Source organism: Blennius ocellaris (genome assembly GCF_963422515.1).
Source record: "Blennius ocellaris genome assembly, chromosome: 3".
In the NCBI taxonomy this organism is placed as follows: Eukaryota; Metazoa; Chordata; class Actinopteri; order Blenniiformes; family Blenniidae; genus Blennius; species Blennius ocellaris.
The window spans coordinates 7,199,327-7,226,045 of NC_137652.1; the positions used below are offsets into that span (position 1 = coordinate 7,199,327).

At 41.6% G+C, this 26,719-nt stretch overlaps 2 protein-coding genes across 2 annotated transcripts in view; one reads left to right on the forward strand and one right to left on the reverse strand.

Moving 5' to 3' along the window:
- lrba (LPS-responsive vesicle trafficking, beach and anchor containing) overlaps positions 1 to 26,719 on the forward strand; it is a gene marked incomplete at its 5' end in the record, with an annotated part of 187,605 nt that overhangs the window by 101,067 nt on the left and 59,819 nt on the right. The window contains 4 exons of the mRNA XM_080521001.1: positions 4,918 to 5,042; positions 5,402 to 5,416; positions 9,912 to 10,055; positions 11,698 to 11,834. Of these exons, the coding sequence (XP_080377127.1) occupies positions 4,918 to 5,042; positions 5,402 to 5,416; positions 9,912 to 10,055; positions 11,698 to 11,834 (421 nt within the window). The remainder of the gene's footprint in view (positions 1 to 4,917; positions 5,043 to 5,401; positions 5,417 to 9,911; positions 10,056 to 11,697; positions 11,835 to 26,719) is intronic.
- Positions 13,035 to 14,592, reverse strand: mab21l2 (mab-21-like 2). Its single transcript, XM_080520217.1, has one exon. The coding sequence runs from the start codon at positions 14,298 to 14,300 to the stop codon at positions 13,221 to 13,223; it is 1,080 nt and encodes a 359-aa protein (XP_080376343.1). The 5' UTR covers positions 14,301 to 14,592; the 3' UTR covers positions 13,035 to 13,220.

Below are 26,719 nucleotides of genomic sequence, written 5' to 3' on the forward strand. Positions count from 1 at the left end.
CCAAAGAATGTGCACATACAAGGGCTTTTGTTGTTGTTGTTTCTGTGGATTCTTCAGTTCAGTTATTTTTCCCTTTGACCCCATGAATCTTATTTTATTCATCAAATCTAATGCAACGCTGCAGTTCTATTACAACTAGAAAAATTAAGTGACTTGATCCTGTGATTAATGGCAAGGATGGGCAAAATTGCATGTGGTATGATAGAAATGTTGCCACGTCTGTGTGACCCTAACATCACCTCTGGTGAATCTTGTAAACAACATTAGCGGCAGCAAATTAACATACACACATATAGATGGTCTCCTGTACACCTCATTGCAGTGGGGAGGATAGGCATTAATGCACATGTTGAAAATCACTTCGGCATGACTTAATCATGCCAAACGATTTCAGTGGGAAGGTATTTGGTCCTGTTTCATTTTAATTTGAGTCTGGAGATCCCATCGACGCGCTCGCTGCTACCCGTTTGTCAAAGAGCCAGTGCCCCAGCATCCAGTGCTCGACATGACAAATCCTCAATCTCGCTCTCCCATTTCTTCTAAACACATGGCTTATGCAAATCAAAGCAAAATGATCTTGGGGATACCAGCAATGTTTGAGCAATTTGAGTTCTGCCAATAGGAAGTGGCATTAATATCAAATAAGCAAGGGGGGAAATCTCCCGTGCATATGTAGGTCTCATTGACTGTACCCAAATTAATTTAGCAGAAAGCTTATAAACGACTGTTTGAGCCAAAGTACAGCCGCTTGTAGTGATATATGAAAACATATCCACTCGGCATGTTCTGCTTGCTTTGATAAAGGTCATGTTAGTATTTGCATACCATCCGGTGTTGTGAATGTAAACATGCAAAATGACATTTTCCTTTACTGCTTTGTTAAAATACTGCATTTAAATGAATTATGAAACAGAAATCAAAAATAATATTAATGTCTTAGTTTGAAAATCAATTTGTGGTGTTTAAAAAAAAAATCCTAATACAAAATTTTGTATTTACATTTTTTTCCAAAAAGGGATCAAAATTATGAGAAAACTAAACTGTGCTGCGTCGGTCTCTGGACAATCAAGTCCCAGCTGATCTTGATGGATGGTCTTCATTTGTCCTTGTCAGCAAATGGACAATAGTGCCATTGAAATACGGCTGCTATCAAACTTTCAGGACCTGCACAGAGAATCTATTAACATGTTTAAACTGCCTCTTTGATGGCAATAATAATCAAATTTGGGCCTCATACACTCCTGCTTTGAAACCAAGTAATTCCAGTGACATATGGTGATGAAGGAGGTGTCATTGGATTGGAGTTGTTTTAATGCCACATCAGTGTTTTTACTTAGGATGAGATTAAACCTCATCAAGTCCCTCAGGGTGCATGCAGGGAAAGTATCACAATGCTGGCACTAAGGTCAACAAGGATTCACAAACGCTGTGGAAAACAGTCTTGGGCATGAAAAGGGACAAAAAGAAAGGAAAAATAAAGTATACATTTTTATTTTGTTGTAACCGTGTCAATATTTCAGCCACTTTGGGTTTTAACTGGAACAACTGAACAGTATACAAAGTATGCAAGAAAAAAACGAGATGAATAATAAGTACAGACAAATAACAAGTAAAACCTTTCCGAATAAACTGAAAAAGACCATTGAAATCATAATTGTTTGATTTGTTCACTGCATGTCACTCTTTTTCTGTCTTCTCTCTCCAACTTCCATCTCAAATGAAGAAACGAAGGGCCTCAAATTACAAATATCACACAAAAAATACGTATGATCATACTTCATGCTTGTCTCAGGAATGTGTTTACTATCAAAGAAATGTTTAATCTAGCTTACTCAGCCCTATCACCTTTCTCTAAATGTAGCCATTTTCAAATAAGCATTTCATTAATCCCAAACTCTGCTTTCATGCTGAACAATCCCCACAATTATACTGTTAATATTCCGTCACCCCACGTAACCGGAGCCAGATCTACATGCACAGCAGCTCTGTTTTGACGTAAAAAGTGAATTTAGTAGAGCAATTCAAATCTCCCATCAAATATATCTTTGCAGAGGTGTTGACTGTGTTGAATTCATTAAATGGACGGCGTCACTGTTTCGGGAAGCGATTCGGGTCCGAGGGAGCACGAGGGCCACATGAAAGGAAAACCATTTGTCTTCTGTGTTGGTAAACTCCCTTAAATTTACAGCTGGGAGTTCTGAAGAGCACCCAAAAGATGTTTGGGGTGGGGGGGGAGAAAAAAGAAAATGAAAGCAAAAAGGTGATTACTATTTACTACCTCACATAAAACTCTTCCGGACTCTTGTTTTATCAGTAGCCAATGTGGTCTGCATTAGAAAAGGTTGGTCTGGCTTAACATTTCCTCCTTGACACACATAAACACAGCGCCTCATGGAGGGCCTGTAAGCACTGATGTGTATCTGAGTATTGCTCCGACTTGAGAAAACACACACGCAGTCATCGCCTCTGGGTTCTTCCAGCTTCATCTCCTGACAACAGTCACTCCAGGCTTAACAAGCCGTCCTTCCAGACACCTTTTATGGCCAAACTAATTACCAATTACACAAGTGGTTGGCGTGAGCCGCGGCACAACGCCGGCCCCTTTTGTTATTTTAATTGTTGTTATTTTGAAAAATGGCGCTTCCGTAAATTCTGCCAAGGATGCCCTGGGAGGATGGATGATCCCTGAATAATTTATTATCTTTGTGGAAACACACTCGGTGTGTGGCATGGGGGGTCGCATAGCGCCGTACATCTCCATTCTTGTTACGGCGCCGCTCCGGTCGGGGATTGATGACGAGGTATCTTTCATCGTCTGTTCACCTCTCCCAGCACCTCGTCATTAGGGCCTCCACTGTCGCCTGCTCGGGGTGTGCTGGATGAATATGACTGGCAAGAGGTGCCCCCCCCCCCCCCCCCCCCCCCCCCGCCACCACCCATCCATCCACCCATGCCGTGACTAATTACTCCGGGCAACGGTTCCCCTCCTGATGGATTAATGCGTATTGTGCGAATCAGACAGATCCCCACCTTCCCCGAGATGAGAGACGAGCGCATCCTGATCTTGAGCCGCGTGGCACGCACAACCTTGATAATTATTTTCATAGATGAATACCATTGCAGGCAGGATGATGAAGTGGCCATTTGCCTTCAGAGACTATCACATGCAAACACAGAGCGCGGTCTTTGTCACCGGAGAGAAATCTGGTCCTGCACAGACCCGCGTCCCTTGTGTCTCTCCAGCCTGCATTCTGCACAAATGCACCAGCTTTCAGCTCATTCCTCTGAATATGCAGCATTTATCCCCCCCTTTTTTCTTTCCCCCCCTTTCCCCTCTCAATTTCTCACTCCGTAATTAAGCATTTTCTTGTTTTGTAGCTCTCCGTACTCTCACTCTCTTCTGTGCACTGAAATAAAATGCACCCTACAGATTTAAAACGCGAGCAGCAGCCGCTCTCCACTCGTCATCCAGCCTTTTGAGACCGATTGTTTCGTCCAGATAAATCAAATAATCAATGGTTTTCATTAGCTTGGGCATACAGGGCTTTAAAGGACCCGCTTGGAAATTGTATTTATTTTCTTGCGTAAAGCTCCTTTCCCCTTTTTAGAGGCCCCTGTGTGATCATTGGTGTTCGACTGAAGATTTGTGAGGAGCCCCCAGCCAGAGCGCCGTTCAAGAGTAGATCACAGAAAGTATGCTGGGGTTCGCCCGTCATAGCCCGGGCCACTGAACCCATAAACTGTGCCTTCCAACAACTTTCACTTTTACAGGATCCACTGAAGCTGTTTATAAACAACATGCCTGTGTTTTTCACATTTTTACTCATAAATATTTTACCAGTGCTTCAGTCTTTCATTGACTGGAGCAGCAAAAGTTTCAATGTGAAATATAAAAGAAACCATATATATATTTATATCAGCTCAATGTCAGGGTTTCCTTATTTCCTTAGTTTTATCATGCAAATCTTTAGGTGAAGTAAAATGACTGTCTTCAGGATTTAGTCTCACTGGAGACTCTTGTGCATGTTTTCAATCCACCTCAGCTGTTAATTGTTAACACGGGTTTTATGTTTCAAAGAAAAGTAGATTTTCATGTTTTAAATGCACTGTTATGCTGCAGAATAAAGTTAGATTCAAACCATTTGAAAACATATTAATATAATGTAGCAATGAGCTTTGTAAGCATTATTGTGCTTTAGGGTGTTGCTAATGACTATATCCTCTAAATTCCTGCAAAAACAAAAGTGATGATTAATTTTAGACATTTACCAGAGTATGTATTTACAATCCAATATAGGCGTGAGTCCTCATTAAAAGTTACCACTTTCTTTTCCTGGAGAGCTCAGTGATTTACTCACTAGGTTGTGTCAGGACCGATGTAAATTGGAAGGAAAAATGGACACTACAGGCATTGATTAATATTGCTAATGCTATCCATCCCCCTCTTTACTCTTGTAATGGCCTCCCCTCCCCGATCCTGCGAGCCACGAGTCCTGACAGGAGGCATCCTGCTGGGCTTGAAATGAGCCTCGAATGGAAGCACGTGCCGCAGAAGTTTGTGGAAAATGATCACGCTGTCATTTGCCTCCCTCAGCTGTGATGGTGCTCACGGACTCATTTTACCTCCTCAAAGAAAGTGGAGGAAAAAGGAGGCCAAGAAGGGGAACACCTTTGCCTCCAGATGGAGATTCTGTCATTGTTGACAGCAGGGATACAAAAATTTCTGGTCTCGGGCTTGTGTAGAAGTGAATGTTTTTCAAGAGCGTTTCAGAGGGTTAAAAAAAAAAAAAAAAAAAAAAAACTCCAAACACAATGCTGGCTTTATGCATGCTCGCTCGGACCAAGTGCTAATGCCGGGCTGCTATACCATGCTGGCTGGTAATTGCTAACACATGTGCTACCTCTGTCTCGTTGCAGCCGGCCGAGGGAGTTCTGGCGCCTGGACTACTGGGAGGACGATTTAAGGCGGCGACGTCGCTTCATCAGGAACCCCTTTGGATCCAGTCACTCAGAAGCTACGCTCAAAGCCGCGGCCGAACATGGTCAGTTGCCGTCCACCACATCCGCTCGCGGACCGAACCCCCCCCACACCCCCACTCCTCCCCGCCTGTTATCTGCACGGGCCTTTTCCCCACTCACCTGGCGGTAGCACCCAGAACAAGGCAATAAAAATTAGCCCTCCCGTTGCAATAAAAGATTTATTGTACCACAGCACACAATAAAATAGTGCCTACATTTGAATTTCACACAGGTAATTTCATACTGTGCCTCACATTATGCAAATGTGGATACATACAAGTGTCGGCTTGCTTTAGTCAGAAGATCAGTTTTGGAATGAGTGCTTACGAATGTCGTGACATAAAATTTTATTCATTCTTTTTTTTTCTTGGCTGCACAACAGTGGCTGATATCAGTGGTAAGTAATTTGCACATTCCTTCTCCTTTTTTTTTTTCCTCCCTCTCAGGAAAAGTTGAAAGATGGACTATTTTTGGAGTTAAGCTTTTAATACTTTTCTTTGTGGGATATCTGGCCAGATCAGAAGTATATACTATATGGCTGGTTGTGACAGAAGTATATTATTAGGTGTATAACTCCATGGAGACTCCTGTCTAACATATGGCTAATATTGTTCAACAGTAATGAATTATTGGTCCTTTATATTAATTATTATGCCAACAAAACACAAGAAATGAAAAAAGACACCTTGGGATGATTAAATACAGTTTGCAAAGCAACTTAATTAATAGAATGTTCAACGCTGCTATTACAGCCACAACATTGATTTTTATTCACTTTAGGATAATAAAATCTGATACAAGGTTAAATATCACTTTACACTTTTTTAACTTTACAAATTGACAAGAGCATTCCCATGTCAGCATGCCACATGGCCTCTGCATTACAACGAGGAGTAGCATGTTTCTTCTCGACTGCATGCAATCCTTCATTTCTGCAAATCCATCCATCACACATCAGGATTTGTAATCATTTGTCCTGCCGGGATTACACAAACCAGTGGAACCTATTACTTCCCTTCCCCAAAAACTAAATGTCAGTTTGCGGACCTCAGTTGGCCTCGGTGCTGCAACCACACAGGTCCTTTTAAATGTGGCATCCTTCCCAAAGACAAATGGCAGGTGTGACAGAAGTCAATACGGATGATATGAAAGCATTAAGATCCTGAGAGACGTCTGGTCTGCAGCGTTGAGGCAGCCGGGGAGCCGAGCCAGTGTCCAGCTGGTTGCTGCTCTTCTGGAGCACGCCTCTGAATTTCTACTTTCCAACTCAATTCCTCCACGTTTTCCTCTCAGCTTGGTCATGACAGGGAACAGACACATCACTTACGCTCTGTCATTGCCTCTTTTTTTTTTTTTTTTTTTTTTAAGGAGTAATGCACCCTGTGTGCTGAGACATTTGGTCCGGTGTTGGATTTAATTCTCAAATTATACCAGTCGGCGTGCTGTGTATATTCATCACTGGTGGAGGAAGACAAATTCTTGCAAACATATGCTTTCAAAGTCAAGTCTGTAAAAATAGCCGGCGGCCAGTCGCGGCAAGGGTACGCTACCTCATGAGAGTACACTGCTTGGCTGAACTATGGGAATATATCATTAAAATAACTCTTTGACATTGAAGCCTGACGGCATCCATTTTCTGATGTAACCTTTCGTCTTGTTTTAGTCGACCCGACATTTGTTACGGAAGTGCAGCTCAAGATGAGAATGCAGGGCTGAGTTTTCAAACGGAGCACAAAGGTCATATCTGGCTGTAATTATATTCATCAGATGCAGGGGGGGGGGGTGTAGTCTCACTCCCTAAGAAAATATTTAGTAAGAGATCAAGCCTGAATTTACCCTCATTTAGCAGCTACTTGTGGCAGCACTTTTCAAATCTCAAGCTGGATCGTAAAATTAGAAGCAAAGGGGAGAAAATTCAAGTTATTTGTGATGCATTATAATTGAATTTTGTCCCTTTTATTGTAAAACAATGTGTTTTCTCAAAACGTAATGAAAAATCTGCATTTCTAAGTAAAAGATACACACAACTGTTATCATTCATGCTGCGCCAAAATGATTTCCACAGGAGAGCGTGGGGCTGCCAGTAGGCTTGAGTAGGCCGTTATGTATTTATGGCTGGAAAGAACCATCTTTCCTGGGGATTGATTTGGTCTGGTCCTGGGCCCGTGTACCCGAGGTGGCAGAGTAAATACCTGAAGACTAATGTCTCTGTTCTGGTAATCAATACTCGCCTCATGACCACACTCCTGGCTACGCTCCCGTTAAAAACAAATTTGTTAATTCTGACAATTTAATTGCTGGTCCATGCATGCCTTGAGTTGCATAAGCAGGTAGTTGAACCTCTCAGCCAGCGAGGGGAATGGCTCTTGGAAAAAGTCTAACCTGTTGGTTTTTACGTGTGTTTGTGCGCACGCATGTTTGATGAGTGATGAGGCTGATGTGGACGGGACATTTTTCTTAATGTGACAGACTTGCTGTGAAATAGGTTGTTCATCATTTTAATTGTTTTGAATTATCCTGCAATTTAGTTTGCTTTAATTCATATGTGTGGATTTAAATGTTTTTGTTGTTGTTTTTCCCCCAACGTAAAAATATGCTAATTCATTATGATTTAAAAACAAAACAGGACTTAAATTATATTTTTCACTGACGCCATCTTTTTGGGACGCAACCCCGCTCCAAAGGAAATGTAAACTGAAGCAGAACTCGAACTATAGCTGAGTTGGCATGCTCTTTATGATCTTCCAACACGCACCCACACACACACACACACATTCAAGCACACACACAAACATGCAGGCACACACATACACACGCACCCACACGTGTAATCACACAAAAGCCAAACCTCAGACATGTCAAGTTAAAAGAAGGGGGGAAAAAAATAAACAGTATCTGCTTTGGGAATAGAAAAGCTAAGACATTAGCACGTAGCCTGTCACTTAGCTCCATGTTCCATGTTTATGTATCTGGTAATAAGTGACAAAACTTTAGTCAAAGTAACTCTATTTAATAACTAATCAACCCAGCGTGTCGACTGCTCATTTGTACTGTTGCAGTTCCTTGCCCGTGCCTCATCATGAAGCAATATTAATAACCTCTGTGAGGTTTAGTCGCAAAGTGTATTTGTAATGCTCAGTCCTGCATGTTTTTGTGCTTATCTTAATTCTGGAACAAGAACTGCTGAGCGTGCACTGCGAGGAAGTTCAAATACATCTCTGTTTTTTAAGCTCATCTGACAAGTCCCCTGTCCACTTGCTTGGTGCGAATACAATGGCATGTGGTACGTATTAGGGGAGCTGGTAGTAATTTCAGTGCTGCTAACTAAAGAATCCTCCAGGGAGGCTTAATTACAGGAAGGCCATTCTAAATATCAGTGAGCCGCATATTTTCCATGACAAGAGATTTTTTAAGTCTTGCTCTCCTCGCAGTTTCGAAGCGTACGGCTACATGGCGCGTCTGTGCATTTTTAGGAAGTGCAACTGATATGCTCTCCACATCTCAGGTGATGATGACGGAAGCAAAGCGCTTACTTTTACCAGCAGGCGCCATTAAAACACAAATACATGAACATAAGCGGTGAACGCCCTCACTCTTTTACCAGCTCTGTTTACAAATATGGAGGACTTGCCAGAGAGCCTTTGTGCTGTGGATGTATATATATATATGTGTGTGTGTGTGTGTGTGTGTGTGTGTGTGTGTGTGTGTGTGTGTGTGTGTGTGTGTGGATCTCGATGCACCACTGGGACATGCACGGCTCTGTAAATGTTTGCAAATGACCCCTTTTCTTAAATAATCTATTTGCAACCTCAAGTCATCCTCAGTTGAAGTCAAAATGGTTGGTGTGCGACCATAAGTTTGTTTAAACATGTTTGGATAATCTTCATGTGAAATGTTGTTTGTTATGACGTGTGTTAAAAGGGCAATATGTATTTAAGATTATGCCTTCCTCTCATCACATATTTTGGAAGTTGTTTTTTTTTTTTTTCTCTCTCTCTCCTTTATTTGCTTGCCTGGATTTAACCCAGCCAAACTCAAAACAAACAAGAGTTGCACTTAATTGTTAAATCAAAGTTAAGCTATTAATTAACCATATGCTGCCTTCAAACACTCTACCAGAAAACCCATTGGAGGATAACATGTCGGTTATTATACTTACTTCATACATTGGTTTTGATTGCTCGATTGCAAGATACATAGATGCTTTGTTAATCCTGGGGGAAATTTTAATCAAGCTGACCAAAGTAAAACAATATGTAAGTTATAGCTAAAAATCTATGTGACTTACCTGTTGTTAGAATTTGTCACATTTTTATGAATTTCATGTAAAAGAAATTTAAAACTTAAGAAATAAAACAAACAGAAAATTGGATTTCAGTTAATGATTGAGACTGTTCCAGTTACTAAATTGATTATATGTGCATTATTTAAAAGCTGTAGCTTAAAGCAGATGGAAATTACTTATTTACAAAAAAACAAAACATACTTTGAAAATAAGACTTAAAATGTACACAATAGTCTTACACTAAGACCTTTTTTTTTTAACAGTTGAACAATTTCTCTTTGAATGCAAATACCAGCAAAATTACAGAAATTAAGTTTATTGGAAAAATCAAGCTTCTTATGTTATCTTGAATTTAATTGTGTGGTGTGGCTCACAAATCCTTATTTTGAATAATTGCTTTTAATTGCTCTATTTTATTCATGTACATCAGCATGTTTTTTTTAAATAGTCTTTTTATATCAAGGTTCCTATCAGATTTCCATAAAACAAAATGTGCTGTGGTTATATGCAAAAATCCATGTAATCATCAACATGCATCACCCCATGTTACTTCACGATACGATAAATAAAATCTAAAATAATGAGGCCCCTTCCCTTCCATTCCTAGCATCAGAGGAGGATGTTCTCAAAGGCAAGCAGTCCATCAGGAGTCAGGCTCTCGGGAATCAGAACTCGGAGAGCGAAGCCTCTCTGGACGGAGACGATGACACCCTGTCCTCTTTGGAGGAGAAAGACCTGGATAACTTAACAGGTAAAGGTGGAGCTCTTCTTCCTCGCCTCTCACACCTTCCTTCTTCCTCCACTCTCTTTAAATCCTTTTCCATCCAGACCACAGAGGAATCATCAGTGTAATGTTTATTTAATGTCTTATCCATCAGATGCATGGACCTTTTTTGTTTTCAACTCTTAAGATGCAGAATCTTTGTCTCTTTTAGCAGGTTACAATAATTGTTTGCCTGTGATTAAACCCCCACATATAGTTATTTAAAATCACAATTTCCCTCAGCACCTTTTTCAACGAACATACTTATTTTTGTTAGCACCCAGAATTATAAATGGATCCACTTTGTTCATGACGCTGCACTCACTAATGAATACAATGGTGCAAAACACAAACACTCCCTGTGGGCCTCAACAATGTAAGCAGTTTTTTTTGTTTGTTGGGGTTAGTGATTTTTTTCTTCTTCTTCTAAACTCAGCAATAGCAGGGTTGAATCCAGGAGTGTTTATTTGGTGCAAGATCCAAAACAACAAAAAAATATTTTCTTTGAATAAAATATTTAACTTCCTCCCTGCATGATCAGAGAGCTTTAAAGTACCCATAGACTGATTTTGATGCCTTTTGCAAATTGTGACACCTTTAATGAGCTTTATTGTTGAGAGGAGCCTAATTATATATCATACCGTCAGTTAAGCGGATTGCAGTGTAATCCGCATTTATATGTGCAGTGACAGCACCCAGCAGACTAAGCTGCAGTAATGGGGCTCAGAGTGCTATTAAAATAATGCAGCTGGGATGACAATAGGATTACCGGTTGGATCCTGTCTAATAAAGTGATATATACAGCGAGAATTGCCCTGGAACTTCGTTTGAGGATGTGCAGCTTCTCCTCTTTAAGCAGCTGTCTGCTCCAAGGTGTAATTGAATGTCTTTTCAGTGAACGCAAAAAAAAAAAAAAAAAAAAAAAAAATGTTATTTCAACCCACGGATAACATGTCAGTACTCACGGGGTTCAAGCGAGGCAGAGGACTGGAGATATATCTGCTTATTCACTGGATTTGCGCAGAGTGTGAGGGTGCTCTGGGAAATCAAGCCCGCGGCTCCGGAGCGCACATCTGCAGACACAATGCCTCCTCACATGCGCTCCGCTCCCAGCCAGCGCTCCCCGGAGTCGGACCCTCATTGTCATTGCGGCATAAATTAAGATTGATGAGAGATGAAACGCTGTGCCTCTTCAGGAAAAAAAAAAAAAAAAAAAAAATAACCGCTCAATCGATAGAGATTGACGGACACTTTTGACAATAATGCTTTAAATGTATATTTTAAACACTGCGTGGTATTTAAAAGTGCACGCATGCGTAAATGTGGTATTGGGATTTGTCAATCAACTGCTGATAATTAATTACAAAAGGGAAACTAAATAGATATATATTTTTAACAGTAGGATGTTGACATAAATGCTGAGAGTTGCAATCAGCTTTAAAATGACACGCAGATTGTTTTTCTTTTATATCTTATGCGACCTTATCAATACCCCCCCCCCCCCCCCCCCCCCACACACACACACACACACACACACACACGCACACGCACACGCACACGCACCGACCGGAGAGGAGGAGGAAGAAGCCGCGCTTGCTTGCTGGGTGACCGGCTTGTGTTTGTCTCGCAGGCCCGGTAAACCTGAGCACCAGCGCTCAGCTCATAGCTCCGGCCGCGGTGGTGAAAGGCACCCTGTCCATCACCGCGTCCGAGCTCTTCTTCGAGGTGGACGACGAGGAGGCCAGCTTCAGGGCCATCGACCCGAAGGTGAGGGACCCCACGTGTCACACTGTCACTCAGAAAGGCCACGCGCAGATATCAGGGTCTGATCACAAGAATCTCATTATTCATTAATAGAGGTTGGTTTAGAATAATAGAAAAAAAAAGCAATTATAGTTACAAACTTGGTAATCAAGTGTTCTGTCAACTTTTTACGCTTGATCACATTCGAAACGGGGTGTTTAATTAAATGCATTTTGTTTTCTAATTTTGTTTTATGGTTTTAATGTAAGACGCCCGTTTTCCATCAAATATTTAACACTAGTTATAAGTTTCGATCTTTTTGTTCCATTGGGTTGAATATGAAAAAAGGGAAATATTCTAGTAATTACATGGTTTTATTCTGATTTGTTCTGAGCAGCTCTCTCGGAATGAATAATAAACGTTCTGTTATTAAATCAGTTTTAAAAAAAACAAACTAACTGCTAGTAGTGAGCAGAAGAACAACAGGTGGTTGTGTTTGTTCTGTGGGTGCAGTCTAACACTCCGTGAAATTATCCCATTTGTTTTCAAGTAAATAACTATTTAAAAACATTGCTTCAATAATATCCAGATCAAGTCAATTAGTTTATCAGTGTTTTTTAAAAAAAAAAGCTTAGTACAAGATGTTTTGTATAAATTAAATACATCTTTTTAAGACTAATGTTTTTGCTTTAAGCTTTTTGTTGTTGCTTAAAACTAGGAGCAGAGATGCTCCTAGACCTGTGATATTAACAATAATCCGTTGATTTACATTTTTTTACGCACTGGGATTTACTGACTGTAGAAATATGGTCTGGAGTCTGGCTGGACACGCACGTTTGTTGAGTTCAATAGTAAAAACATTTTTCCCCATCAACTATGTTGACTGTTTTCTCCGGTGGAATTAAATGTCTCTCTTCGTCATTCAACAATGAAATAGATTTTTTTTTTTAATCCAGCGTGTCTACCTGTCATCTCGGCTGTCAGAACACGTCAAAACACAAGGCCAAGTTGTAATTTAATTCGCAACATTTTATTAACATTTCTCTTTAGGTCACATAATGGAAAAAAAAAAAAGAACTTGGCACGCTACATTTTATTCTTTCACTTAACGATTTTGTGCATATATTTAAATAAAAGTTTCTTCACTTTGTGAAAACATTTAAAGAAGACAAATAAAAGTTCTTACATTTATTTGAAAAATGTACCTTCTGCTCCTCTGGCAGTGGCCCAATTGCTCCATTTAAAAAGGGTGTTTTGCTCGTTGCATTTCTCAATTCTTGCTTCACATTTCTTGGAGACTCAGTTTGGAGAAATAGTCTTTTTAAGTTTGTTTTTGTTTTGTGTTATTGTTGTTGTTGTTGTTTTTTTTTTATCCCAAAAATGTCCCTTGGTGCTCTGGCGACATTCAGCTCATAATTTGTCCAAACTTTTCGCATTGGTGAGGATTTCCCTCGCTAGTCTCCACGTCTGCTTCGCTGCAGCCTCCAGGGCCGAGTGAGGCTTCCCCTGAAACAAGTCCAAGTTTGGCAGAAAGTAGTGGGGACATCTGCGGCACTGCAGGCAGGATATGAGCTGCAGCAGGATCCCGTTCAGCCGGTCTCCGAGGCAAGACTCGTCCCAGTCGGTCTCCCTCGGGTGCTTCTCGCACTCGTACAGCAGCAGGGTCTTCATGTGGTAGTTGTGGAGGGGCTGTCCCGGCAGCTCCAGGTGGCGGTCCCGCAGAGTCTTCAGCACGGACAGACACTTCTTCCTGCAGCCGGCCATCAGCAGCCGGTTCTCGGCCTCGCTGAACTGCAGCACCCAGGCGTCGCTCTCCGCCGAGCTCTGCTTCCCTGTGAGAGAGTAGCACTCTTTGGAGAGGAGGTTGAAGCCCTCGGCTTTCACCTCCGCCACCCGGTTGGGGCCGGGCCAGGGGATGTGGGGCATGGGCCACTGCGCCGCACTCCGAGGCCAAATCCCAGTGCACTTGAAGGCGGGGGTGATCTGCACCACGTACCTCTCCCTGATCCGTAGTTTGACCTCGCTGGTGTCGGCTACCATCTTTACCACGTCGCGGTAGCTGCATTTATCCACGGCCTGCGCCACCAGAGTCTGAAACCTCGAGCGGATCTTCCTGGCCGATAGGTAGCCCGAGGCGGTGATGAACTCGACCCACAGCGACATGCTCCTCTTGCGGCCGTCGCTCAGCTTCAGCACCGCACACCCGGGCAAAGAACCGTCGTCCACAAAGTTGAACACCCCCATTTGGTTGAGGTACAGCACCACCTCGAACTCATTGGGGGAGATGACCTCCATCCCCTCGTAGCGCGCGTCTATCTCGCTGAGGGAGCTGATGAACCGGGGCTCCTGCACCTCCACCTCTTTCAGGACATCCGACACCACTTTGCAAACCTCCCTTATAGTCTTCGCAATGGCCGCTTTGCGCGCCTGGCATCTCTCGTTGTAGTATTTGTTGAGCTGGTAGACCAGCTTTGCCTGCGTCGCTATCATGTTGGGGCAGAGGTCCGGGTTGTACACCGGGGAGTCGCAGTAAGTTGACGGATCCAATGCTTACCGGTAACGCCAGAGGCAAAACGCTTGCCCGTGCAGGAAAATGTGTAATCAAAGTTTTTTTTTTCTTCTTCCTTTTTCTTTCGTTGCTTTTGAGGCGGATGGACGTCAGTGTGTGGAGGAGGGAACGGATAGGGATGCAACCTAACAGCCTGCTAAATATCAGTCCAGGTCCTGAGCACTTCCAGCGCGGCTCAGAAGGTTCATATTCAGGCTCCGGGTCGCACTCCGTGTCCTGCGCTAAAAACACCGTCTGCGGCCACTCATCTCCTCTCCCTCTCGCTGCTGTCCTCTTCCTCACTTTTCGTCCACACTCAGCTTTGAGCCGGATTTGTGTACTTTATGAATGGCTCCTTTAGAAGAGTGAAAGGGGGTCGGGCTTCTCCTCCTGCAATCATGTGCGGAGCTGTCAGTGCGCGCAGCCAATGAGCGCAGCCGCAGCCAGGCGCTCCTGCAGCTCAGCTCCAGTCCACCTCCGCAGCATCTGGGCGCACGGTGCCTGTCCGCTGCTCCCAGGTCGAGCCGGATAAACACAGACCTTTGATTTTATACGGGCGAATGCTTGTGCACAATCTGCAAGCCTCAAGTGAAACCTTTCTTCTTCTCCTCTCGGCGAGCGGATCTCTTTACGCACAGTTAATGCGCGCTGGGAGCTGCGATTTCAAACTTTAGAGCTTCTTTTATTCACCCAATTTGTCTTTCTCGCAACATGTCTCTTCATAGTTTCACTTTGGATTAAATTCCCGGTTATTTCAAGGGTTTTTAATTTCCTCAACACATTTCTTCATTATGCTGTGTCGTACACGCCCTGCTTTTCAAACAAACCCCGACAGAGCTGTCTCGGTTTCATTTCTTCTGCTTTACCTTTACGGATTTTGGTGCATTTCGGCTTGATTCTTTCTTTCTTTTCAAAATACATATCTTCCATAAAGCATGGCCACAATTTATGAATTAAATTTAAAACCTAAAAGTGAAGTCCCATTTTTCGTTTCATTGGCTCAGTTTACGGTTTTCAGTTGTAATTCTAATCCCACACGAGATCAAATAGTTCAGATCATTTGATCCATGCAAAATAATGCATTTTAATCCCTTTGAATATTCTATACACTGAAATCTCGGCGCGCGTCTTTTCGCCAAGGTGCGTTTAAAAAGCAACATGCACCTGCCTTTTATAGGCTCCAAACGGGCTTCAAATAAATTAAAGTGAAACGATATCGCAGATTATCTTTTTATCTATCTGGTCGCCTTTGAATGAAAGATCTTTGGACTTTCTATTGAACATTTTGGTGTCATTTATGCAGCTAATACTTTTATATTGAGTCAAGTGGCCCCGAGACGTGCGTCCGCGGCTTCTCTCTGAACACCCCCCCCCCTCCCCCCACACACACACACACACACACACACACACAGCGTGCGCCCCTGTTAATTTGCCCGTGGGTTTATCGCTGTGAACTTTGTCTGCGGGCTCCTGGAATAATTGAACCGGGGGTTTTGTGGCGTTGTAATTGAAGAAGTCCTTTTGTCACCCAGACTTCATGTTGTGGAGTTAAAAAAAAATAAAATAAGAAAGAATAAATAAATAAATAAAAAGGCTTCGCATCCCCCACAGACGAGAGGCGATGGTCTGCGACATATTTAGCCACACGGTGAGAAAGCATAAAATCCTGCAGCGTGATGTTTATTCCCCGCTGTGGACGCAGTCCGTTACCTTTTGGAGCCCGATCACACGTGCGAGAGTCTCGGCGTGGTCGCGGTCATTAAACGTGATTTTGATCAATCATTTTGAACACCATCAGCTGTCACTGATTTAAATAGGGCTGCAACACAAAATACCCGATTTATTTTGATAGCATGTATGTTGTTTAACTGATCTTGGTCTATTATTCATTTTTTTTATTTTTTTAACCATTATTAAATCATGGGTATTGCTGTCTGTTAGCCTCAGGTGTGTTTCTGACTGTAAATATAGCTCCAGGACTTCAAGGCCTGCTGGAGCTGCCTGTGCTCAGATCCACTCTCCACACTGTGCTCTCTCACATTCACTGGGCTGTATTTTTCCTCGATTGCTCAACTTAGGTTCCACTTTTAGAAAATAAACTCTGATGACTTTTCTGAGTTTTTGTGTCAGCAAAATGTTTTTTTTTTTTTAAATGTCAACTTTGACTTTTCTAAATAGTTTTAGATAAGGGGGATTCTAAACTCAGTAATGATTTCCAGAATCCCATTTCTTGATATAAAGTAGCCAAATATGCAATTCATTCTGATACATTAAAAAAATAGCAGGTTTTAATGACCTTCCCTTGACTTTTGCAGCACCATTTGAACTTTATTGAACTTCACTTTCTTTTTCCCACAGGCAGTGAATAAATTTGTCACTTATATTATTATTTGGGAAAAGCACAATGGAGCTCAGATTACGCCATCTGAGCTATATTTTAATGTCAATTCTCTCTTTTTTTTGTACCGCTATAGTTAAACAATTCCATTGTTCAGTGTTTCAGTAATCAAAACTATTTAATAGAATCTGGGGATTGGTTGTGGAGAATTCAAAATAATTAAGCATGACTTTTTTACACTTTTTTTTTTTTACACAATACATCTTCTCCTCAAGTAAGGTTTGCTTTTGTAGAAAGATCCCATTTCTGTCACTGCTGTTGAACAATCGCTAAAAGTCAATGTCTGAGTTATTCCAAGAGCTGCAGAGACTCTGAAACAAAAATTTGGCCAAAGAACCTCTGTTTTTTTTTTCTTCTTCTTTTTTTTGGTGATGGACAAATAACAAAAAAATACTTGGCTGAGATGAGGCATTTCTTCCCGCAGCAGGAAGGACAGCGGCCGTTATCCTAATGTGGCTTTGGAATTCAGAAAAAGATGAAATAAGTGAGAAAAAATGTCTGGCTGTTTGATTTCAGGATGACTGTTTATTATCAAGCCCACGGCTTCAGAAAGATTAATCGACACCACTTAGACAGCTAGTGTCCAAATATTATGAAGGACATGTGAACTGCAGCTTAATAAAATATATGGCCACGCAAAGTCAGACTTTAATAACGAAATTATAAATCCTCTCTTACTCACTAAAAAAAATGTATCAGCAACTGGTTTCATTTTTCTTTGCAATGATGAATGGGATGGACACAGTGGATCAGATTGTATAAAAAGTATGTTGGTGATTGATGTGGAAAGGTCATCCGCATGCCAGAATAAGAGTAATTCCTTTGTTTGCACTCACATTTCTGTCCATCACAATCGGATGATGGAAAACAAAAGCTCAGTAAACAGACGAGCAGTTTAAGTTCCAGCATTTTGTTTTGTCAACTATATTTATTTCTGTATTCCAGAGTTTTCATTTCGAGTTTTCATTTTAATCGAATAACCAAAATTAAAATAATGGACTTTCACTCAAACATTTTTTTTTTCTGTATTTCTCCTGAAATAATTCAGAATTACCTGAGTTTTCTGGAAAGTTTCCACTGGTTTGTAATGACAAGAGAAGAGATCAGGAGCCTTTTAATGGTAGTCTTTGATCTGAGGTGACTCCACTCTGATCCCCTCACAAGCACAAAAGTCTGTAAATCTCTGCCAGCTGATGAGCAACCTCAACGCTTGGAGTCCTTCTACTTTCTAGCAATCTTCTTATCCAGTTTTCCAAGTTGCTTGTACTATTTTTCTAATTTTTAACATTTACCGCAAAGACGCCAATATTTTTAGTACCTTTGACTTTTTCTGTGTGGATTCCAGCACAGGATGCATCATCATTTGTTTCGTTCATCTACTTGATGAATGCCTGCAATAACCCCCCCCACCCAAAAAAAAAAAATCTGGAAAATTTCACAAACTCATTTACAGCAAGTCACATAGGCAATCGTATTGTTTTTATTTTACTTAAAATTAGTGACGAGAAACGAGGACGTTGGTACATGGGTTGGTTTTTTTTTAGGCGACACACACACACACACACACACACACACACACACACACACACACACACACACACACACACACACACACACACACACACACACACACACAGAGTTCTCCAGAAACATGATCGGTGCAAGGAAAGTGGCTCACTGCCTCCCAACAGGCACAAACACCCACATGTGCACACAGGCTTGCATCTGCACACATGTGAACCGAGAGTAAATCTTTGATGCCGTTGTTCACACGTTTTGTCGCTGTCTCCCAAACCCGGATGGACCCAGCTGCTCGTTCCACAGAGGGCTCAAAGAAAATCATCGCAGCCAGCTAATTGCCTGGCAGGCCTCCGCATCTGCTCGGCAGATAGCACAACTGATGAAGTCACGGAGCAGATGTGTGCCTGCCTGTGTAGCCGTGTGCGAGTGTAGTGTGTGTGTGTGTGTGTGTGTGTGTGTTTGCAGCACGGTCTCTGTGTTTATACACCAGTCATCAATATTGCATACAGAGTTATTGTTGCGGAGCCACTCCTGGAGACTGCTAAGATTGCATGTATGAGGAAGTACAATCCTCTCTTTCCCTCAGCTGATTGGTTACAGAAAACATCTGCAAAAACATGATTGGAGGATATTTGTATCCCCCCCACCCCCCTTAAGTCCCTCAGTGCAATTCGAGTCTACTAAGAACTATTTCAGGATCTGAGGAGCAAAGGGTTTGTAAACCATAACTGTGCTTTGGGAATGTGTTTGCTCTGCAGAGCTGTAAAAAAGCTGGCATGCTCAGTCAGATCTGTCTGTGCAGTCAGGTTGATTTAATCTTTCACTTAATGGTGGAAGGTATTGGAAGTCTTGACAATAGTGTTTTAAGATTTAATAACAATCTGATTATTTGAACCATAATTGTGATTTAGTTTGACTTTTGCAGTAAAAAAAAAAAAAAAAAAAGGTAAAACGAAATTAAAATCTGAATTTTGAGGCTGGATTTTGCAGATGAACTGGTTTAGTATGGCTTGCTGTCATAACATAATATCTATATGCTATTGCTTATTTATGAATTGTTCAAAGGAACGTGAATTTGAGATGCAACCAAGAGTAAATATAACACATCACAAATTGGATTGCTTCATAATTTCCCATTTTTGTTTGGATTCATGTAAACACTTATTAGAACATATGTGTATCAGTCTGTAAATAGTAATAGTAAAGTACCACTGTTGGTACTTTTAAATTTTGAGGAAATCCAGTCTTTCTGATAAGTTGTTTGCGAAAAGCCACACAATTTGAAGGGATATCAATAAGTTTACCCGAAAGGTCAGTGTTCAACCTTGGCCTAAGCAATGCTAAAACCCCACTGAGAAGACGGTGGTAACTCTAATTAGTGGGGTCATGACGGCTACCCAGGGTTTGTCTGAGTGCCTCAATAGATGGTCACTCAGTCAAAGAAAACCACCCTGGTGTTATGTAGCAACCAGTCCCCTATCGTTAAGCCCTCCCTAAAGTGTCAAACTGCTGGGACTGCACCCCCCCTTTCCTCCTGCTGCTCGCTCTGCCAAACCCTCATGGTCACCAGGGACGACCTTCGGCTGGAGCTGCCAATCACAAAGAAGCATAGCAGCCAAGAGGTCTCTGAGAGAGAAGCCTATTGATTTTCCAGTTAGAGCCTAAGTAGTGTGTGCTATAGGACTAACGGACAGCCCAAGCAGGTATGTCATTATCAATGAGCCCAAGGAAATGGATCCCCTCACTCTCACTCATTCATATTGGCCCTCTTCCGTCTTGAGTTCCCTCCTTCGTCTCTCCTTCATGCTGTTCCACTCTATTCATGCGCACTGACTGAGTGCGTCCTGAGACGGTCAATAAATCGCTCAGCCACACCACGGCAACAACTAGTCGAGTGATGGGTTAGGATGACCTTCTTTCTGGTCTTTCCTTCACTCTCTCACCCTTTACCCCTCCCCAAGTACATCTCCAAGTACAGTAATTACAGTACCTGGAAGACACAAATGTTTCCCGGCCAGAGGCAGACTTGTTAACTTCACAGCAGCTGTGCGTTCTTCCAATCCTCATTGTTGAGTTTCAGGCGTCGTTCCCTCCCAGAGTTCACTGTGGCTCAGCAGTCATTATGATGATCCTGCTCATCTTGATTTACGTCACTTCATGTGAAGTCACTGTCCAAGTCATGTGCAAACAATTAGGAATAATTTGTATCAATTAGAAGATATAAGACTGAGTGATGGCTTAAAGCTTCCTTAAGTGTATTTCGGCTTTCCAGTGAAGACGTCTTGTCTTTCTTGTTATTATTTCCAACCTCTGTCTTTGGCCGCCAAAGTCAGAATACATGCAAATGTCTTACCATTGTAGAACCCAATGCGTGTTGCTCTCAAACTTTGAAGACAGTTGAGATGTAAACTCTTGTAATTCCCTTTTCCTGATTGAACAAGGTTGCATCATTTGTGATTCTCTCCTGCTTTGAGAGTCGGACCATTCGTCATTGCCAAAAAAAAAAGAACGTTTGAGATTGATGCAGGATAACTTGATGAACTTTGAGATACTGGTTCCTTACCATTGCACCTTCACATATACAGATCAGCCATTATGACCAATATGACCACTGACATGTTATCATAGCACCTGTTAGTGAGAAGGATCGGTGAGGCAGCAAGGCAAATACTGATGTATTAGAAGCAGGGACAAATGGACAAGTGTAAGGATTTGAGTGACTTTGACAAGGGCCAAATAGTGCTGATTAGACGACAACTCCGAAACCCCAACTCTGATTTTATGTTTCTGGTCTGCGGTGGTCAGTGTCTATGTAAAGAGATGGAAGGAAGGAAAGACGGTGAACTGGAGACAGGGTCCCAGATGCTGGAGCTCAAACTGCTGCAGACGTTAATATTGGTTCTGTTAGAAAATTGCATCCTTGTCTCTTGTGTACGAGGCAGCAATTTCTGATGGGTGGTCCTAATGCTATTACTTATCTGTATTTTCCTGAATTGCTTTCTTTTCTGATTGCAAAGCAATTACTTGCGTTGGTGTTTTGTCTGTTTCGTTTGAAGATTTACTGGTGGCACCTGAATTTGTTTCCATCAGCTGGTTGACTTTTCCTTGATATTATAAGATGCTAATTGTTCCCACTTTTTTAATATCTATTCATCAAAATTGTTTCTGCTTTTTCAGTTTATCACTTGGCATACAGTTTAATCAGCGCAAATATTTATAAGGAGATGACTAAATTCCTTTTCTCCTTTGGCGAGATTGGAACCGTGACTCTTGTACAAAGCAGTGCTGATGAATCTTGGCAGCCTGTGGTAACCAGGTAGGCCAATTCGGGGAGTGACGATTGCCACATTGGTAATCACATAAAGAACCATTAGACAGAGTCCCATCTCACCGCCTAATGATGACTAATGTCCCCTTCAAAGAGGCACACAGAGCACAACAACCCCCCACCCCCCCATCTCTTTTCACAAACAAAAATGCTCAGCCTCTTGTGAACCCCCTGCTTATTACTTGACTTTGGACCTTAATACAACCATAGACCACCGTGGCAAAACCCTGGTTCACACTTAACAACGTGGCTCCAGACAAAGAGCTACCACCCCCCCCCCCCTTTGCACCTGAGCCTTGCCCCTCCATCATGCTCCATCCCTGGGCTTGACTGGGCCAGTCAGGGGCAGGTGCCTCCCCTCCCTCCATTTGATTGATCCCCCTCTCTCCATCATTTATTCCCTTCGTCTGCTTCTGACACACGTGTCAGAGGCAACGCACCGGCCTGATGGATAGGCCTGTTTATGAATGCCAGTCTGCCTGGTAGGCCGCTGATATTACAATCAACACCTGTGTACCTGCTGTTCTCACAAGCCAATGTTATTCAGCTGAGGTCAGAGAAACACACAACTCCGATTGAAAGATCGATGTCCAGCACAGCAGATTGTACACTGGAATTGTAAATGTGGGCTTGTTTTGTCAGAGAGTTGTGGGCTGAATGTCATTGTGTTCATGGAGACCTAATCATTTGTTTAAAAAAAACTAAACAGCATGTTGTGAAGTTTTCTTTTGTCTCTTTGCATCACAAACACAAAGATGAGATATGAAATGGATTTTTGTTAATTTATGCATTATAGTTTCAACTGTTGTTTTTTTATTTATTTCTAATTTCTATAAGGTAAGCTCATAGCATAGATGTCTACGCTGTGTCATGTGCCAGAAAGTCAAATGCTACACTGCTGAATTCTGGCGCTTCGATAGCCATTATGGTTAATGACCCATCCAGTCTGGTTTAAATGCCACAGCCACAGGGACGTTTTGGAGATTACTTACTCATCCAAGACTCCTTTTCAGCAAGCAGAAACACAACACAGCTTTACTCTTGTTCTGTAGCCAATGAACGCAGCATGAGATTCAACACAAATACAAAGTTAAAAAAAAAAAAAAAATTATTTAATTAATGATGATAATGCAAATCCTGAAAGTTTTTGTAATAGTAATCTATCCTGTTGACATTCTAATAAATGTGATGCACATCCTCACACATTTGTTTAATGGTTCATGTAAGATTAGTTTCACACCAGCATTCACAATCCTGTTCAGTCTGTGTTGTAAAATAAATTATTGATACCAAGTAAATGAAACAATAAAACACAAGCCTCAGTTCATTTACATATCTTCAGGAGATTTTTTTTTTAATAGCATATGAGGAATACATTAAGGGCACATTGTGGATTGTGAAAGAGGTCAGTCAAAATTATCTTTCACTCTGCACACGTTTTGCCTAATGCAGCGTTGTTGGTGTACTTTGGTGCTTCCTTTCACTGTTTTCATCTTTATTGGTTTGTGATAAAGCATACTGGCTTTTACTGCAAATAATTATAATGATTTGAAACCCCCAGTACAGATAATTCTTGAGATATAAAAAAACAAACAAAAACCAAATAAGAGCTGCACAAAGAGGACATCTAATGTCCCACCTGTCCAAAGTATTACTATAAACCCAAGCGTATTGTCCTCTGTATGTGTCAGATATATTGTAAGCATGGTGGGATTTTCTGAAAGGAATATGGTTGACAGTTCAGAGGCTTTTACCTTTAAGGTAGTCATTTTTTATTTTAGTCTTAATTTTGTTTGTCAGCATTGCGATCCCCATCCTTGTCTCAAATCATCACATCTCTTCTGATTTCATGCCACATTGCGTCCTGATTATAAGGCAACAGTTGCATAGAAGTTGGCAGAGCAAGAATTTAAATGAACAGTATTACAAACCATAGTATATGATGCTTTTGCTCCTGATACTGCTCAAACAACACGGATCATAACAACTATATCCACATCAGCAAAGATGCATCATAATAAACCTCACACAATTACACCCATAGCTCAAATAAATCATCTTTGATAAACCTGTAGCTGAAATTTAATCACCTTTAAATTCTAAAAACTCTCGGGTCCCTTTTATTAACGTCCAATGCTCTCCCTCCTCTTTCGCCGCGGACAACTGGCCCCGAATTCCCCAGGAGGGGTGTACTTTTCACCCCACACCCACTTAATCTGGTGACAATAGCCGGATTAGAAAAGAATTTACTCCAGTGAAGCCTCACACCAGCCCCCAAAAAAGCCGATCCGTCACTAAATGGCAAAGTAGGAGAGCGATGGAAAGCGGGGAGAATGCGATAGGAACCGGTCAGCGATCTTAACCTGTCTGATGTTTGCTATGGCAGCTTATAGGAGAGCAAAGGGCCCAATAGCGTGTGGCCTTCAACTGGCTCCTGTGCTTCAGTGGTGGCTCTGGTCTGTCTCCTCAATTTTAAAGATAGAATTGAAAAGCATTTGCACTCTTTTTTTTCTCCTTCTCCATTCCCTGATGTGCCGGTGTTTACTGAAGAGCTTGACAAATCAAGGAATGTATTCAAGCGCTTTCTATTTCACCTCAACAGGTGCCCCACATTGCCATAAAGGCCTTTATAACTCACTAGTGTTATCTGAAGTCTGTTGTCTTTGGCTTTTGAAGGTTTTATTGTTTTTTTAATTCACATCGTTTTTCAATAGTATTAAGTCGATTCTCAGTAGGCAGAGTAACTTTGTATTGTGACATTTCCCAGCTGCAATGTCCAAAATGACAGCGAATCAAAATATTCCATCATGAGTGTAGGATTTCCTTGTGCTTTATGATAACAAACACAGCACTTATACCTTTGCCTATTTGCTGATGTCTGCTGCTGAAACCCACTCGCTCCCTTAACTTATCCATCATTTGTTCTACATAACCTTCGACCCACCAACTACACATTTTGTGGCCTCAGTCCAAGCTGTGATGGGTTAAAAAGAAAACATTCATTGTAGATATTAATCTTTAAATCATACTGTATGATTCACTTTCGAAGCAACACTCTGAAATGAAATTATTAGTCTGTTTTGTTGTGCTTTTAAATTGCGGGTATGAATATTTTCTTTGATTACAAACTCCCTTGGTGGTGTATATTCCTGTTACTGCTATTACTGTGCTTATTAGAAGACACTTTGGTCTCTTGTCTTAGTCTTGGGCTTTTGTCCTCCGAGCTTATGCCCAAGGCTGAATTTTTAATGAGTTAATGCACTGAAGTCTTTACTTCACTACCAATTAACCCCAAGAGCACTGCAGCATTTTCCTAAATCCACACAAGACCTTTTTTTTTGTTCCCGTCTCAAAAAGGCTAAGCAGTCAAGGAAAGGGAAGAAAAAAGGCTAACCTGTTAGCAAACACTGAAAAGGGGCAAAAAAAAGGGGCTTAATCCTTATTAGGCTACATTCAGACTAAGTGGCCCCAGAGATCCTTTCAAAGGGGACTTTCTTCAAGGAGTGCAAACTCTTGCTGGGTGACGTTTGAGACTGAATACTTTGAGCCTTTTAGGCTTCATAACCCTCCACTTGCTGCAAGCTGGGATTGTTTATTTTGCTTTAATTCTCTCACACTCCAGCAGCTTCTTACTAGTGTTTATTTTTTGAGGGGCTTGTAGTTAGTTTTACTTCCCTCAAAGCAAATAGAGTTTTATGTGTGACCAGTGATTACAAGTTGAATTTGTTTCATGACAGTAGAATGTTTGTTTATTTATCACTGCTGGATGTTGATCGTCAAAGCTGCATTTATTGACACATGCTGACAATGGTCACATGTTGTTCATGGCTTCCTGTTAATACATATGTACCTCAAACATTTGTTGTTCTGTTTTCAGAAATGATTTTGCAAAACAGGACAAAACAGTTAGATAACCTCTCATATCTCTTGATTAATATTTACAGGTAAAATAATCAACTCACATTCAGATCTTAAACGAACCTTTGTTATTCTACATTAAGTTGTGCAAATATCAGGTTGTAGTTGTACCGTGTGCTTGTGTAGCCTAGTGTTCGGATGTTCCGTGTTATGGGCACGTTGCAGACATCAGTGGCACATTCAAATATTATCTTTGTCACTGTGTACAATGACAAAGATATTCTATATCTAAAAAGATGGAGCGCACGTCCCGAGTAGAGACAATGTGATGGTTTTGCCAGCAGCGGACTAAGACACTCTTGTCTGAGCCACATGGGCTTGAGGACAACTGCTGGAGTGTGAAAGGAGAGTCATGTGGCCTCGCTGTCTTCAAGTCATATGATTCCAGGTTTGCTTGGCCAAACAGTGTTGTTTTCCTCCCAAGTGAGTTTTCTATTTTACACTGACTCCTTGGCTTCCCCAATCAGTCTTTGTTTAAAACGTGTCTATACAGTGAAAACATGCTGGTGAATCTTTCTGTGTTGTAGTTTCTCTCCCCATAGCCTTTTTTTTTTTTTTTTTTTGCTATCACTCAATCTCAAAAGCAAAATTTGTCTTAATTGGCTCCAGAGCGCTCAGGGAGGCTTTGTGTCAATGGTGTTGAGGGTCCTGATTGGTCCAGAGGCACAGGCAGCCAACAGACCCTTGTTAGTGTCAGGGCCCTTTGCTTGCTCGTTAGTCCGATGAACTCATTTACTGATGGGGGGTGACAAGGCCTTGTTTACCAGTGTGGAACAGAGGACGGTGGGGTTTAAGGCGAAAGGGGGGGGGGGGGGGGGTGAACAAGAATATGGGTAAGGAACCCAGCAAGAGAAATGGAGAGCAAAGTTAAGTGTTGGCGTATTTTTGTGTGTGCACCAGACAGGATCAGAAAGCCTTTAAATGTCAGCTTTTGTTTGTTTGTGCATTTAAAAAAAAAAAAAATTATTTGCTGCAGAGAAAATGCTGTTGGTGTCTCGGTTCAGTAAAACCCTGTTTATGGCAGATTGATTTATTTTGTGGTCAGTTGAATGAGAGGCCGAGTAAACAACAGCGCTGCACAGATGTAACCATATACACTTGTTAACTTTTATATGCGACTCTTGAAAAAGCAAAACAATGTCTTATCCTCCAATCCAATTGGATTTTCAATTTTATTTATATAGGATCAATTACTG

Excerpts from the sequence above, each read along its gene's own strand:
- mab21l2 (XM_080520217.1), bottom strand. The coding sequence starts at position 14,300 with ATGATAGCGACGCAGGCAAAGCTGGTCTACCAGCTCAACAAATACTAC.